Source organism: Fonsecaea pedrosoi (assembly GCF_000835455.1).
Source record: "Fonsecaea pedrosoi CBS 271.37 unplaced genomic scaffold supercont1.8, whole genome shotgun sequence".
NCBI classification, from domain to species: domain Eukaryota; kingdom Fungi; phylum Ascomycota; class Eurotiomycetes; order Chaetothyriales; family Herpotrichiellaceae; genus Fonsecaea; species Fonsecaea pedrosoi.
The window spans coordinates 1,231,256-1,246,627 of record NW_013550608.1 but is presented as its reverse complement, the minus strand read 5'-3'; the positions used below and the strand labels follow the sequence as shown (position 1 = coordinate 1,246,627).

Genomic DNA, 15,372 nt, shown 5'->3' with positions numbered 1-15,372 from the left:
TGTGACTGTTGTCAGGAATAGGGTCCGTTTTGTACGAGGCACAGATGAAGCGGTATTTTTTTTTTTGAATGGCGTCAATGAGCTCAGAACTGCTGTATACAGTATCTAGAAAGACGTATATGGCGCTGTGTGGTCGGGAAATCTAGGACGTGAAGCGCGAGTCCTTGTGACCCCGCGACTGCGCCACACTCCTGAGTGCCTGTACTTGTGATTGATGTGTAATGAGGGCTTTTTTTTTCACTTCTGTTTCTTTTGCGCGCCCCAGGAAATCAATGCACAACGGATGTGGGAAGTGGGTGAGTAAGAGAGAGGTGTAGGATATCCAAAGAGGGACAAGAGAGTGTTCGGCACAGAAAGAGAAAGGAAACCGGAAAAGCCCCGCGTCCTTTATAAAAGAAAAAAGAGAGAAAAGAGAAAAGGAAGGGGGGAAGAGTGTCTCTCGGCCATTACGCGAAACTTAGCAAATCGTACCAAGTCCTCCTGAACATTTTCGAGCGTCTGTTTGAGAAAGGAAGCTATACCACACCCTTTTGAGGGTGGGAGAGAGAAGCAACCGAAATGCCGCCATTGACGGACATGATTCCTCTTTGCAGCCGTAGCGAAAGAAGGAGGAGGAAGAGGAAGAAGCAGAACAAGAGGGGCTCGTAACCAATTGGCCACCCCAACCAATACTTGGTGTCTTGTCCGTTGCTGACGCATCATGCGACATTATGCATCATGCCAGTCGTGGTATGGTAAGGCACGGCATGGGTATAGCCTCTGGTCTGGCCAAGAGGGTCGATGACTACGAGTACGTCGTTGTTGTAGTTGTAAAAGACATTGTGTCGTGGCGAGAGAAGGAGAGAGATTCGGCTCAATGAATATGACATAAGGCATGTGTAGTCATCACCAAGGAGCTGGTGTTGCTGGTCTCCACGAACATAACAAGTTCTTGTCCGAGTAGAAGCTGAAGGGTGTGGAGATGAGATGCTGACAGAGACAAGAGAATAGAAGAAAAGAAGTTGAAGTGCGGGCGGGATAAAGATGATTACCCGGATACGATGATGATCACGTGGATAAATCATATGACCTAGATCCCGTGACCATGACCATACTAGGTATATACATGTACAAAACCGAGTACATATGTAGCAGGAACATGGGTGTAAGCATGTATATCTCAAAGGCATGAAGTTCCCTCCATACGAAGAACATTTCCATGCTCGTCTCTATATCTCATTAAATATTTACCTAGTCCTTCCATGTCCCCGAGCAGCCTGGCCCTGCCACGCGTATGTCACCTCAGGTGGCATGTGGGTGGTCATGACCCAAGTTCAGCTCTCTCCGTGCTCCTTCGATGATGGAGCCCATCGCCCTCCAGCCCGGCCGGCATTTCAGCTCGGTCGTATTCTCCCGCCCCAGCCAATTCAGGGCGGGGATACGCAGGAGATGTTGGTGCTTCTGAAGCCACATGTAGAGATCCAGGCTGAGACGCCACCACGAAGGGCTTCTGCATCATCTGGTCTTGGTCCAGGAGGCTGCCGCCGCCGCTGCCGCCGTGACCTCCATTTGCTGCAAGGTGCGCTCTCATCGCCTTGCTGTGACGCCTCTTGCGGAACAAGACGAAGATCAGGACTCCGATGATCACCGCCGCCGCTCCCAATCCAGCTCCCAGTCCTGCTGCAAGCCCCGTGTTGCTCGAGCCGCCACCGCCACTCTCCCGAGATGGTTCAGGCGTGTTTGATGTTGCCGAGGCTCCCGCGGCAGTCGTCGGTCCGCTGGTGGTGGTGGTGGTGGGCGACGACGTCGGGGTCGAACTGATCTCCGTGCTACTCGTGGTACTCTCAGTGAGGCTGTCCGAGTCACTTGTGCTGGTACCCTCGGTCACGAGAGGGCTTGTCTGAGTAAATGGAGACGTGGTGGAGGAAATGCCGGGCCAGCTGGTACTTCCAATGACCGTCACTGTACTCGGTTGACTGTCTCCGAGCTTGACCGCATTCTTTCCCGTGTCGCAGCTACACTCTGAATCCCCGGGACAACAGTACTATAGCAAATCTATCAGTCTTCCGTCCCGTCGGTCCGAGTAACGATATTGCTTCCTCAAATTTCAAGAGGGAGAGACCAAGGGAAGAACGTACCCAGTCCTGTTCCGTGTCACATTTAGCTAAAGGTATAGATGTATTGGAATCTGCAAGCACCCCCGTCTTCAGTATACCCTTGTCACCAGTACAGTCTTAAACCGTCACGTACTCTGCGCAAAGCACCATCCTGGGCATTGCTGGCTGTTCCAGGTCCGATCCGTACAAGTACCCCGGTAATAGAAGCTGCTCCCCCCTTGCTCAATGTAACAAACCCCGTCCGAGAGACACGTCCATCCCGTTCCGCAACAAGCTGAGTTCTCTTGGTCCGGGAAACACGCTGAGTCGTCGGTCGCTATCGAGTAAGGATCATCTGGTGCGAGCGTACTGTTTTGCCAGTAGCAAGCTGCCGAGGCCAGTCCGGAGATGGAAAGGAAGAGGACAGAGAAGGTTGCGGTCGGCATCGAGACGAGCGCGATGCTCTTTCAGAGTGCAAAGGCGACGATATCTCAGGGTGTATAGACGTCGGCTGCCTGCGACGAAGAATGACCAAGGCATGCAACTGCACCACGGTTCTCGCCCAGGCGGAAAAACTAGATGAGCGAACAGAGGGATGGTAGTCAAGTCAATCTTCAGCTCAGAAGTAAAGGCGGGACATTGTGAATCGAACGTCTGTGCCACTCAGGCACCCTACCGTTCCACTCTTGGCCTGTTTCACGACACCCTCCAAGGCCGTGCAAGCCGTGTCCCCAAAGTCTGAACTTTTGTCGCCATACAATCACAGAGCTGGAGAAGGCTGTGGATCTAAACGACCAACACATAGCCAATGCTGCGGTACGCGAGGCTCCATAGGCCGCTAGGTCAAGGGCTAGTTAGGCTTGAGTATCCATCTCGAAGGCCGATCTGTTAGAGTTCGATTTCGGTTAAGGCGTGCTGTCTGGATCTGCGCGTTACTGGCCCATCACGTCAAGTGCTCAAAGTAAAAAATTGGGGCTGTAACGGGGCTGTCCTGTCCAGTGTGATCTGTTCGAGGTGTCCCTGAACGCTTGATCCCGCTGTGATTGAGCCGCCTCAGGGTTAAGAGGGGCCGTTGGGCTCTGCCACCAATGACTTTTTGTCAATCGTCCCTTGACAAAAAGGTCAGTACCCAGCCCTGAACTTTGCCCCCAAACCCTCTTTGGTTTATCACCTTGCCAAAGGCTCGCGGAAAGGTTGTGTCTGATTGGCTGCATAGAGGTCTGGAAACTCTTTTGGGAATAAGGGCATTCAGGTACGAGAAAGTCCCAAGCAATTGGTGCAGTAAACCGCCGGAAGCATGATCTCAACTGCTCCAAACTCTAGACCTACCCACACAAACGGCCGGATTGAATGTAATTTTATCGAAGGTGCGGCCAAGAAGCAATCTAACATCTTGAACACCGGAGAAATGTATTTCCTCGAGGTCCAGTATCCGTTGTCCAGCAAGAATATAGGGCAGTCCAGGTAGACAAGAGATGAGGATATCTTGGACCTTCCGAAGATCTTTGGCGCGGTGAATCGATGTGTCGAGTTCGGCCAACTGCATGAGTTAAAAACATTGAGCGACAGTGACGATGTGCACAAACGAAGTCCTGACAGAACCATTTGGCCAGGGGAACACACGCCGGCCCGAGCATTGTGATCCCCTGGGTGCAGTTTTGGCGCAAATTGTTGCTGCTCACCTGGAGGGCGACAGTACCATTGTCGAATGGACGACAGTTTGTGGGAAGATGTAAAGGTATTCAATACCTCTGCTCTTCGACCGCATCTGTGTTCTGCGATGGAGAAAGACAGGTTTGTCTTCAGGTGTATGCCTGTACTAGTCCTTCCCTTTCTCAGACCTTGAGATGCGGCGTCGCTCAGGGAGACTTGATTTTGGCGTGTTGACAGAGGAAAGATGAGTCCAGCTGCGATGGGAACTCTGCTCAAACGTGCTTGTCCAACCCAGCCAGGATTGAGAGAAGGAGATGAGGGAGCAAGATGATAATGTCCGGCGGCGCCACGAATTCCCCGTCGTCCTGCCCTGCCGTGCGGTCCCTGCTCTCCCAAAAAGTTATCATCACTATCATGAGGTCTTGCCGTCTCAAGAGAGGGTTCCGTCACAAGCTTGTATCGTGTCCCCACGGAATCTGCCGGTGAGTGACTCGAAATACTCAGGTGTGAGTCTCAACGAGGAAAGTGAAAAGAAGAAAACAGAAAGGACTTCCCTCAATGCAGAGACGATCCCTCGACGCCGAAATGGTCCTTTCATTTCCCTCCTCCTTGGTCCGCATCGACAAGCACCAGCAACCAAGCATGACCTGACCTGACCCACAGCGGCACGCGTTGATGATCCGAAACCCTTGTGGCGCATGAGGAGCATTACTATTATGTGTACAGGGTACGAGGTAAGCGGTCCGGTTTTGGTGATTTGCGCAAGGGTTGTGTTTTTAGTTGGATTCGCATCATTTTGTGACTGCCTTAGTCGGGAATCGTCCATGTGCTAATACTCGTCGTACCTGGAATGCTCGTATTGTTCGATATCACGGTCAGTCATTACAGGACGACAAAGGCTCGACGAGCACTTTCGGGTCTGTAGGTCTCCACGAGTAGTCGGAACTCCTCCTCGTGTTCTCCGTGCCATTTCCCGCGTGCATTCTAACAACCGCAGTCGGGCTGTACAATAATACTCCGGACTCGTAAAGTGGAGCGAAATGGGAAAATCCCTGATCCAAAGTCGGAAGTTTGTACTCGGTACCTCGTACCTATTACCCTGGCCTATGTGCCACGTCGGCTTTGTCTATTTCTTTCCAACGTTTCAGATTCGGGGAGGAGCAGTCAAACAACGAGGTTGGAGTGGTTGGATGGGTGTGATGGCGGTTGATTACACGGACTCGCTTCCTGGCTCGCCGTGCCGTTGGTTCCCCGAACGGGTGCTGGTTTAAATGCAGGCTGGAAACCGGGGGGGAGGGATGATCCTGCGTTAGTAAACGAGGGGATCTAGGATGAAGGGGGGAGGGCGAGTAAAGAAGAAACGAGTACGGGGCAACTGAGTACGATGATCATATCAAGTCGTAGTAGTAAGATGTCCTTCCTTGGGATCAAGGAGTGTACATACAGAGAACGGCGGGCACGGCGGCTGCGGATGGAGTTCAGTAATCAATAGTTGCAGTGGTGGTGTGTTTTGCTTCTCAATCTTCGCTCCTCTTGCGTTGGACTACTGCACCTATTCCCTTCCATCTTGTCAGGTATTTGTCTCCATGCAGTTTGAGGTACCTTGGGAGGAATGTTGTGTGCTGGCTGCGGTATGGTCAAGGTGTAGCCGCTCTTACGGGCTTACAAGTATCTAGGTAGGTACAGCCAGTAGGGAGTAAGAGGTCGAGGGCCAATGATCGCCAGCCATTTGTACGGGTAGATACCAGGGACCAGGTACGAGGTACTTGTACCTTTAACTATACCAGGTGTTTCCAGGCGTGAGACTGTCAGAAAGGGGCGATGATGACATGACAAGACAAAGACATACCCTGGCCATACACACCTGAGAGTCTTCTGGAAGAGCCACACGGACTTGTTAGCTGAGTCGCTGGGATATCCTGCGCACCTCGCTTTTTGGATTGAATTCCCTCCTGCAAAAGGCTCCAAAGCCACCTGCACCCGGTACGAGGCCTTGCACAACCTACGGACCTCGTACGCGGGTGGCTGAGATGAAGGGGCTCAGCGCCTCAAAAGTCTCGCGCACTTCGGTCCACACACTCCCATGCATCATCCACCGTCCACAATCCACCTGCGCCAAACTGCGCCGGCACACCAGCTACTCCATCCCAAATTTAGTAGCAGGCCAGCCACGTCCTGTTGGTCCTGTTGGTCAACCACGAGTCCTCTTCTCCACAGACCATTCCCCGGCCAGTGACTCGTCCAGTCGGGTCCCCCTACCTACCCACCTACTCTGCTACCTAACTCGTGTTCTCCAATTCTTGGGGTTTTGTCGTCGGGGTCTGATTTCCGAGCCGGTGAAGGTTTCCAACGACAAACGACACGGGGACGAGAATTTCGGTATGAGGAAAAGAAACGCAATATTAGCTACGAAGAGAGAGAGAAAGAAGGGAGAAAGAAAGTGACAGGGTTTGGAAATGAGACTCAGTGTCACCAGTGTGTTATCATCACGTCAAGCAATTACGGCATGAGAATATGCACCGAGATGGATGGATCGATTTGATCGACAGTGGAAGTAAAACTCAGCGTAAGGACTTCGTTACCCATATTGTGGATGATAGTGGATGATACACTCTGTCAAATTTTACAAGGTCTTTTTCCTCGCCGGCTCAGAATCTGCCCTGAATGCGTGCGCTATGCTCCCTGTCAAAGTTCTTTTGTCCCCGTTCGCTTCCGTGCGACGAGTATGCAGTTCCATCATGCCTGTATATGCACGCCGAAAAAAAATATACGCCATGAGAAAAGGAGAAAATCAAAAAGATCAATGTCTCGGATACCTGGAACTTGCAAACAAAAACATCATCACCAGAAATCGCCCTGAACGCCCCAACCAAAATCCCCCTGCGACCAATCCCTCAGTGGAAAAGGTGACCAGTGACCCAAGGACCCCCCAAAAACCCCAAAGATGTGGTATCAAAAGGCCCAAAAGAAATTCAAATCCTCGTAAAGGTCGTAAAAACATCATGGTCGTGACAGATGAACCAACCCGAAAGAGAGAAGAAAAACGAAGTATGGGATGGGGGCAAAAAACTGCGCGAAAATCCCACTTCAAGCCTGAAAAAAACAATGCCTTCTCTCCCTCCCACGAATCTAAAAGTGTGACAATCGACTGCGTCCCTCGACGAGTCGATACAAGACCCGTTCGGCTTCATTCATGAGCCCCCCCAGGAACAGGGAGACCTTGTTGAGTCGAACGATCTCAAGGAGACCGTGCATGCGTCCAAACACCTGTGGGTCCAAGAGTAACAAATCGTCGACTGTTTTGACGTTGGTGTTCTGTAGGTATTCTCGCATACTGTATGCCGCTTCGTGCGAATCAAGGAGAGCTGGGTGTGCCGAAGACAGACTGGAGCTTCGTGAAGGATTGGAAGTCGGCTCGCTGCCGGTGGAAGCAGCCCCGGAGCCTTGCCCGGAGTTGTCCCCCGTGGTTGACGCAGACAGGCCATAGGCCCAACAGACAAGGGCGGCTAGGTAGAACGTCCACGGCTCGTGGAGCATGTGGGTGTCGTGGAACGTGAAAGAGAGGTCGGTGTTTGTGGCGTCAGAAGTCGAGAATTTGGCCCGGCTGCGGATCAGCTGCGTCGCGTGCCAGACGGCCGCCCGGCTCTCGCGGTTCGAGTCGACCCAGACCCTCAGGTTGCGTTTGGCGTCCTGGAACTCGGCCTCGTTCTCTAGCTTCTTCCCGATGATCCAGGATTCGCCGCTGACCACCAGGAGCTGCCGGACGGGTGTATTCTTGGCCATGTCGCGAGCGTGGCGGTTGAAGATGAGTCGAGATGCGCATTCCCCCGTCTGGTCCTTCCGGGGCAGGAGCTGATCGAGCGGAAGATTCGGGTTGGCGGCTAAGCTTACTTGGATCTGAAAATAGTCCAGAGACGAAGCGGAGCCTTGATCCGGACGGGAGCCCCTGGCTTTGCTGGACGAGGATGGTGCGTCGGAGCCGGAGGCCATTGCTATCCAGTCGTCGATCGGGCTGGTCTCCCAAAGCCTCTCTGAGCAGGGCAGAGACACGTTTACTCGAAGTCCGTTGGGGCTGTCCCTCCTCGGGCGCTCGTGGTGGACAATCGTGGCCGGCTGTTCGAACAGGGTCACTTGCTGGAGATCCAGGACGGTACATGCCTGCAGAATTCGTCGCCGGGTCTCGTGCTCGAGCCAGAACTTGTGGGCTCTTTGGATGTCGTCCGGTGTCCGCTCCTTGGGGAGAGTCCGGAAAACTGCCAAAGGATCTGTGGCCAGGGTCCGTCTTGCCTGGTCGAGGCTCGCAAACAGAGATCGAAATCGAGCAGACATCTCCACCTCCACCCGTCTCGCACAGTATTTGCTCAAAATCTCCAGGAGGAAGACGGTTTGCAGGTCTGCCAGTCTCGACCGGCTCGTGATGTTGTCTCGTCTCCTCAAAAGTTTCGTGGCAATCTCCAGCAAGGTCAGGGAGTACAGTTTCGCGTCTGGTCGGGTGTCGTATTGGGATCCTATGGCCAGCATCGCACTGGCCAGGAGGGGGCTCGGTTTTGTGGGCAGAAAGCTAGGTCTATGGATGAGGGGGTAGGACGGGTGGAAGTACTGCCAGTAAAGTTCCAGGCAATCCCACCTTATAGTGTCGGATATACTGGTTGAGGCATCTCCTGACTGAAGTCCAGAGGCATTTGATAGTTCTCGTCGTATGACAGACCATTCGATTCCATCCAGGTCGGAGAGGGGTATTGGTATGGTAGAGTCTGCAGGGGACTGATCAGCTTCAGTATACGCACCATCCCAATGAAAAAGGGCACATACAGATAGATAAGTCCCGTCATCAAGCATGGTCGAGGGAAGAATGCTAGGCGGTCCGGACGAAGGCACCCAGGGACCGGGCATTGTTCCACTGATCAAGGGTGACGCCGCGCTGGGATCGAAAGCAGCTACCGAGGAAGAGGAAGAGATACTCTGGCGGTGGGGGAAGCGGCCATAGTATTCAGAAACAGGAGACTGGCTGCTTTCAGGGGTATAGAAGATGGAGTCGTCGGCCGAGTTGTAACCAGGAACATAGTGCATTGGCTGTCGTGGAAAGCCGTTGAAGGCTGGTGTTCCCATGCCATATCGATAGTCCTGCTGAGGATGAACGAGAGATCCAATCGAGAGTCCTCCAGACGAGGATCTGGGAGCGCTTCGATCGGCCTGGGGGCTCGTCATGACAGGAGCAGGCATCACAGACGAAGGCTCTGAAGTGACTGCAACCTGTGCCATCTGGTTCATGTGTCCAGCGACGGTGGCTTCAGCTGCGGTTTCCAAATCACTGCGCAGGGGGTCGTTAGAACACGCTTCTCCTCTAGCAATCCAAGTGCTGGCTTACTGTCTCTCCTGATGGCGTTGGAGAAGATCCATACGGTGGAATGCCTTTCGACATCCAGGTCGAGTGCAGGGAAAGAGAGCTTCAGGGTTGTGATTCAATTCATGCCTCCTGTTGATGGTTAGAGGAGGAGATTTACGATGCGGCCGAGAGAAAAAAAAACGAGCGGCCCAGTCACCAGACTTACCTTCTATGCTCTGCCCGAGTAAAGACCTGGTGATCATCATTAGCCCAGTTCCTCCTTGGACCCGACGGTTGGGGCCTTGGGATTTTGGGGGTCTCGACGCCTAACGGGCGGACTCACCTTTCCACAACCAGGAAACTCACAAGCGTGGACACGTTTGCCCTTCTTTGCCTTGCTGATGCGGCCAGTCGGTGTACAGGTGGGCACCATGTCGAGAGAGATGGATGATGTCCTCATGGTGGAAGAGCTTTCACGGCGTGAAGTAAAACCTTGAGCAGATCCTTCGAGCGGTGAGGCAGGCGAGTCGGATACTATAGGTGATCGGCTCAAGGCAATTGTGTCCTGAGAAGGCGACTGAGTGTAAGATGCGGGACGCGGGCTATCTCTCTGCCGGCGGCGGCGGCGGTCGTGGGCTGGTTCGTCTTCTGAAAAGAGTGTAGTCGTAGCCTGCGGGTGGTGAAGGATTGACTCGGAGGAGTTGGCGACGCCAGGTTGTCGAGGAGTTTGGGAACGCTGTTTTGGGGCCATGATGGAGAAAAAGGATATTGTATAGAAGATATAAGAGTATACGAAGTGACCAAGAGGCCTGCGCCAAATGTTTCACGGTGGAGTCGTCTGAAATGCTTGGAAGCCTCCGCCCCCTTCTGAGCCTCAAGTAAAGATTAAGCTTGTTTGAGGAAATGGAGACGTTTGCATGGGTTTTCTGGAGGGGGAGGGTAGGTGTGATGAGGGAAATGACGACTTGATGGTGGAAAGAAGGGGAGAGGCTAGGAGGATTAGAGAGTTTCCCACAACCTATCGGCAGGGCTGAGTTGTCTATGGGAGGCCGGAGGCACGTGGCGGGGCGAGGGCAGGTCCCAGGTGTAGGACCAGATAGGTCGGATGTTATTCTTGTCCCCAAGAATGGAGACCAGACACCTAAAGGGAATGCTAGAAGGAAAAAAAAGACGAGCAGAAAGTGGTTCCAAAGTGGAAAGCATGGAAATGAATTGGGACGCAGGAGCCAGGGTGAAATTAGCTACAGTACCATAACTTTTGGGAGAGGCGGGTGTAAGAGAGGCAAGCGAGGTATAGAGCCTCCTGCGCCAATAGAACGGCAGAGGGCGGAGCGGCTGTGTCCTTTGCATGAGGCTTTTGGGCCAAGCGTGGCCAGTCCCAGTCAAAATATAGAGTGTCTGATCAAGGCACGTCGGAGAAGCGATTGGACAGCGCATCCAAAGGGCAGTGGATGGTGCTGACTAGGACGGAAGCCTACTCGTACTTGGGCTCGTTGGGGGGGGCTCCGTCCTGCTAACAGGAAACGCCAGAAGGGGTGTCAGGGTTGGTGGTACTCGTACTCGTAGAGTAAAGGTACCCTTTTCCACGAGGCCGGGAAAGGGTTAGGAGGGCAATCATGGGAACTTTTGGGAGGAGGGGGGACCGAGCGGGTGGATCGTGTAACGGCAGGACGGAGGCTAGCATGAGCCTACCCGCCAGTCACAGCCTCCTAAACCCGTCATCCTCGAGGTCTTAGCTCCAGGCGGGTGCAGCAAGTGGTGAGATGGACCCGGTCAGATGCTGGTTCGAAATGTTCGTGTGAGAGAGATGCACAGCAGAGTTGTGGAAACTGGTACCTGAGGCCAACAAGCGGAGACTGTCGCTGATTGGGCTCGAGGAAGGTGGCCGTCATCCTTGAATAGCACGAACGTCCACACGCTTAGCGGTTTCTATCGCGAGTGCGGCGCAGGCCGATCACACTAAGCCCAAAACTAAGACCGTTGCTACTATCTAAAGACTATGATCATACCACTAGAGGACTAGCCTGAAACACTGGCCAACCAGATACTGGCCAAGCCCCATCCACAGGGGTCCACCCCTGGTGGTCTAAAAGTGATCCCCTAACCAATTCAGGAATAGCATGCATGCTGTTTAGACGAGTCTGCCTTACCTGAGCACTAAAACACCGAACACCAGAAGCGAAGTCCTCAGTTGGTGGTCCTTGCCCATCAAGTTCGAGCAGTGGTGCACATTCACCAGTTTGATGCTTGGACAAACCACATGCTGTTTGACCGCCGAGCAACAGGAACGCGCTCACTATAGTCTTTCGTACCTGTATCCTGTATCTTAGAGGATGATCATCTCCGTACCTGGCATGGCGAGCTCGGCTTATGCTTGGTGGAATTGCAACCTCGCGACTCCCCGATCGCATGCCCAATTCTCCGTCTTCCGATCCCCCCAACCTACTCGCAGTATTTTTTCTACGAGGACTCCACCCCGTTGATGCCGTCACTCTGTCGCACTAACAGGAGTCAAGGAATATCCTGGGGACGGCGGCTTGGGCGACGTCTTTTGCAATTCTCGCGAGATGGCAACCATTGAATGGATGGCCACTCTGTAATCACTGTGATCATCAGAACGCAACTCATTGGCAGGGAACCACAGGCCAGCAGGAACACCAGGCCCGAGAAACTCATCAGGAGTCTGGTAGTGCCCGAGGGTCTTCGCCGAGTATCACAAAAGTTGCAACCCATTTCGGGGACCATCTGTGACGTGCAAAAAGCATTTGGCGTTGATGAACGATTGTGCAATCAACACCAGGGTAACAGGTTATCCAGGTGTCGCGAGCGCCGTGTCCAGCTGAGAAGATCTACTGCAGGAACGAGTTGGTCCCCCCCGATTTCTGCCTCTTTGCCAAGTACAACATCTACATACCCTTCTGTGGTTCATCGGACGATCTCGCGCTGGATGTAAAGTGTTTTGCGACATCCTGACAAACTCCGGGGCCTTGGTGCAGATCACCGTTCGATCCGTGTCCTCTTTTCTTCTTCTTTTCTGACCACCCTTTCGATCCATTTCTGTAGCTTACTCTATCTGCTTTGGTGCGAAGCAAGTCCGAAGAAGTGCGGGAAGGATTTGCCCCATCAGCCACTCTAAAAAGGTACTTTCGCGACACTCGCCACGATGGAGCATCATGGGTCCGCTGTGGCTTGAGTCAGAAAAATCCCTGTATCGAGTAATCTTCGGGTATAATCGCTCTGTGGCTGGAAAACCCGTGGCGTTAGTCTTGGAGCAACTTACTGTCACCTGTCGGTCAATAACGTCTTTCGATGATTACCAAAGAAATACGACAAATCTTTCGAGGATCCTTGTCGAAGGAAGCAGATCCTGGAGTGCGGCTGATGGTGGACGAGCTATATGATAACACACGAGAACCGAGCATTCCGTGCAATATGCTCACCGATTCTCAGGAACTCTCCATACCTACTCGTACACTGTGCATGCTACCCCGGTTGAATTGCGGATCACAGCGAATTATTATTCAAGATTTGCGAGTCTCCCATTGTCACCACTTTTGTCCCCTCTATCGGCTCGCCGGGTCTCCAATTTCCACTTTGTCCTTGAGGAAGTGGTCTCTTCAACCATCACAGCTGAACTGTGTGCTCGCCGAGGATGGATAATGACCCACACGCCGATCAACCCTGGTCTCCAGCGCAGTACTCGTACGAGGAATGCGTGGCCGAATGCTCCCCGTAGTCTCCAAACGAACGTGTCATCAGCGTGATACAACGTGCTCGTAGCGCCATGGGAAGCAGTCTTTTTCGGCAGGTTTGTTCCTTCCACGTTTTGCTCAGAGAAGGAAGCGGCTGTCCCTTGCATCTGTAGGAGCATTTTCGTACTCGTGCCTTGCCATCCTTCGTTGTTCCATGTCGATAGGCACCTCGAGCTGCAGAAACCCCCTTTCTCCTGCGTCCCAAATCATTGAATAACAACACTTCGACCACTCTGCCCAGAACGAGCAGATCAAATTCCTACGAGCCACAACTGACAAATAAATCCACGACTCTCCAAGGAGTCCCAGGACCCGACCTCAACCTTAATGATCCTCCCAATTACCGGAAACGGCACAAGACGACGATCTCTACGAATCGCGTGCAGACGAGAAAAGGGTTTTTCCCGACGGGAAACCCCTTTTTTGAACAAGAACAAAAAAGGCACCAGCGTTTCAAGACCTGCGCCGTTTTCTCAGCCTTAATGACAGGTTTAGGCAATTGGGCGAGAAGACAAATCCTTTCGTTCCCCCCTCATATGTAGACGAGGCGAGGGCGCCACATCAGTCCACCCGATTTTTCCTTCTGCTCCAGATCTGCACGCTCCATTTATCCGGAGAACGAGTCGGGCCCTTGCCGTTCTGCTCCAGCCAATTGTCGTTTGATATCCCATTACTCCAAGGGGAACAATGTCGCGTACCGCGTCCTAAACTACTCCGTTCCTATGCTGGCTAAACGCCTGGCTCCCCTGACCAGGCACGCCAACCAGCACAACAACGGCCCAAGTTTCGCTGGTTGACCACCACTGGTTGACGGTTTCAGAGTTCGGGGGATGTGTTTTGAGTTCTGTTTGTCTGTTTTGAAACGTAGCTTTGACGCGTGCAGGGACGGGACGTTGGAGCAAGGCCTCTTATACGTGATTGTTCTAGAACCAACCCCCTTTTCTTCCTTTTCTTTGTGGTGCAGGACGACAAGCATGTGGCCTGTGCCGTAGACGCCCAAGGTTGTTAGAGGTGCATATGCAGGAACTTCCCGTTCCTGCCTCAACGGCACGGGAGGAATGAGGAGTACGAGGTACTTGGTATCAGCATTATTCGTTTACAATGGCTCAGGGGGGAAACCTCGCTTACCGTCGTATTCGGATCTGCATCCCGTGTGTGTGCGTGTGTGTGTCTCCGAAACACGGCCACTTTGCACCAAGGAGAGCAATCTCATATACGAGGTGACAAGGCACGAGGACTCGGTACAGTGGGACATGGACATGATTTGCCTGACTCGTACGTACGAGGTCCAGAGGGTTTGCGGTGGACAGGAAACCGGCCTTGTTGACTGATGACCCATTCATTATGATTGTTGCCCATGATATCGTTACGGGATCGGAGCGTGCAGCAGAACCTTTGAGCAACAGTGATTTCTTTGATCGTTGAACTGAATGAGCTACGAGGAGAACGCCTACGGAACAGAGAACCTCGACCGTTCAAACCTTTCCACTGATAGTGGATGGATTCCACGGTATGTTCCGAACAGATACAGTGATGAATATTCATTGCGAGGATGAGGTACCTACATACACAGATATTCTCTTGACTCGATACGACACCGCGTTCTTTCTTTTCAATTATTGATACAACCACAACCACAACCATAATCACAATCTCAGCCACCTCTAAACCCGATGCTGATGAATCCTTCAACCCCTTCCTTCACTGTGGTTGTCCCTACGAGGTCGAAGTCCCCAACTCCATTGGAAAAAAGGGAGTCAAGTCAAGTTCACCGAGCGCCCTCTCCCGTCATTATGTATGTAAGTACCGAGTATGTTCTGTACGTTGGTTTTGAGGCTTGTTTAGCTATGGTCCGAGTGAGGTTACTTACTTGTACATGACTGCCGTTGACCCGTTTCATCATAGTGTTGTGTATACACCCACAGGATCCCAGTGTCTACTTCGTCCGTCTTCCTCGGAATCTGACCTTGGACCTCAAAAGCTAAGTAAGTCTTGACAAGATATGGAGGGAGGGAGGGATAAACACACGACGTCGTGACCGAAGGAAACGTGCAGCTCCTTAGTTTGTCCTTGCGGAGACAGTCTCTTTGACCTGACCTCAACGTTCTGTCTCCCCTTGTGAAGCTGCGTTCCAGGTCTGGGTGTCTAAGGTACAGTACGGTACATGACGTATGTACTTAGTCCTCTATACTTCCCAAGACCGAGTCAAAAAGTAGAAATGACCCAATGCTTACGGGCACGCGCCGTGATCGATACCATGCTTGGGGATGTCAACCCTTGTAACACGTAAACCAGATGATCTATCATTCATTAAAAATGCAACCCTAGATTCCAATCCCATATCATATCAGGTCCGCTCCTCAAGGCCCGCACGTATTGTAAACGCCCTCAGACCTGGGGAAGACCGGTCCCGATCCAGCCATGGACGTGTTGGTTGGATGGTTCCCTGGCTGGACGTCGCTCTATATTTATCCAGTCGTTCATTCTTGGGAGCATCAGCATGGAGTAACACAATCCAAGTGTCGCTCCCTATCCTGTATGTACACTATCGTATGTCTCTGTCGAC

At 52.6% G+C, this 15,372-nt stretch overlaps 2 protein-coding genes across 2 annotated transcripts; both read right to left on the bottom strand.

Annotated features, from left to right (window-relative positions):
- Window positions 1-1,300: 1,300 nt before the first annotated feature.
- Window positions 1,301-2,255, bottom strand: Z517_11759 (uncharacterized protein; the record flags this gene model as incomplete). Its single annotated transcript, XM_013423342.1, has 3 exons — window positions 1,301-1,994; window positions 2,118-2,123; window positions 2,230-2,255. 3 exons carry the CDS (start codon window positions 2,253-2,255, stop codon window positions 1,301-1,303), a joined length of 726 nt encoding a protein of 241 aa, XP_013278796.1.
- Window positions 2,256-6,857: 4,602 nt separating this feature from the next.
- Window positions 6,858-9,805, bottom strand: Z517_11758 (uncharacterized protein; the record flags this gene model as incomplete). Its single annotated transcript, XM_013423341.1, has 5 exons — window positions 6,858-8,492; window positions 8,541-9,039; window positions 9,097-9,204; window positions 9,281-9,306; window positions 9,398-9,805. The coding sequence occupies 5 exons, from the start codon at window positions 9,803-9,805 to the stop codon at window positions 6,858-6,860; spliced, it is 2,676 nt and encodes an 891-aa protein (XP_013278795.1).
- Window positions 9,806-15,372: the final 5,567 nt, after the last annotated feature.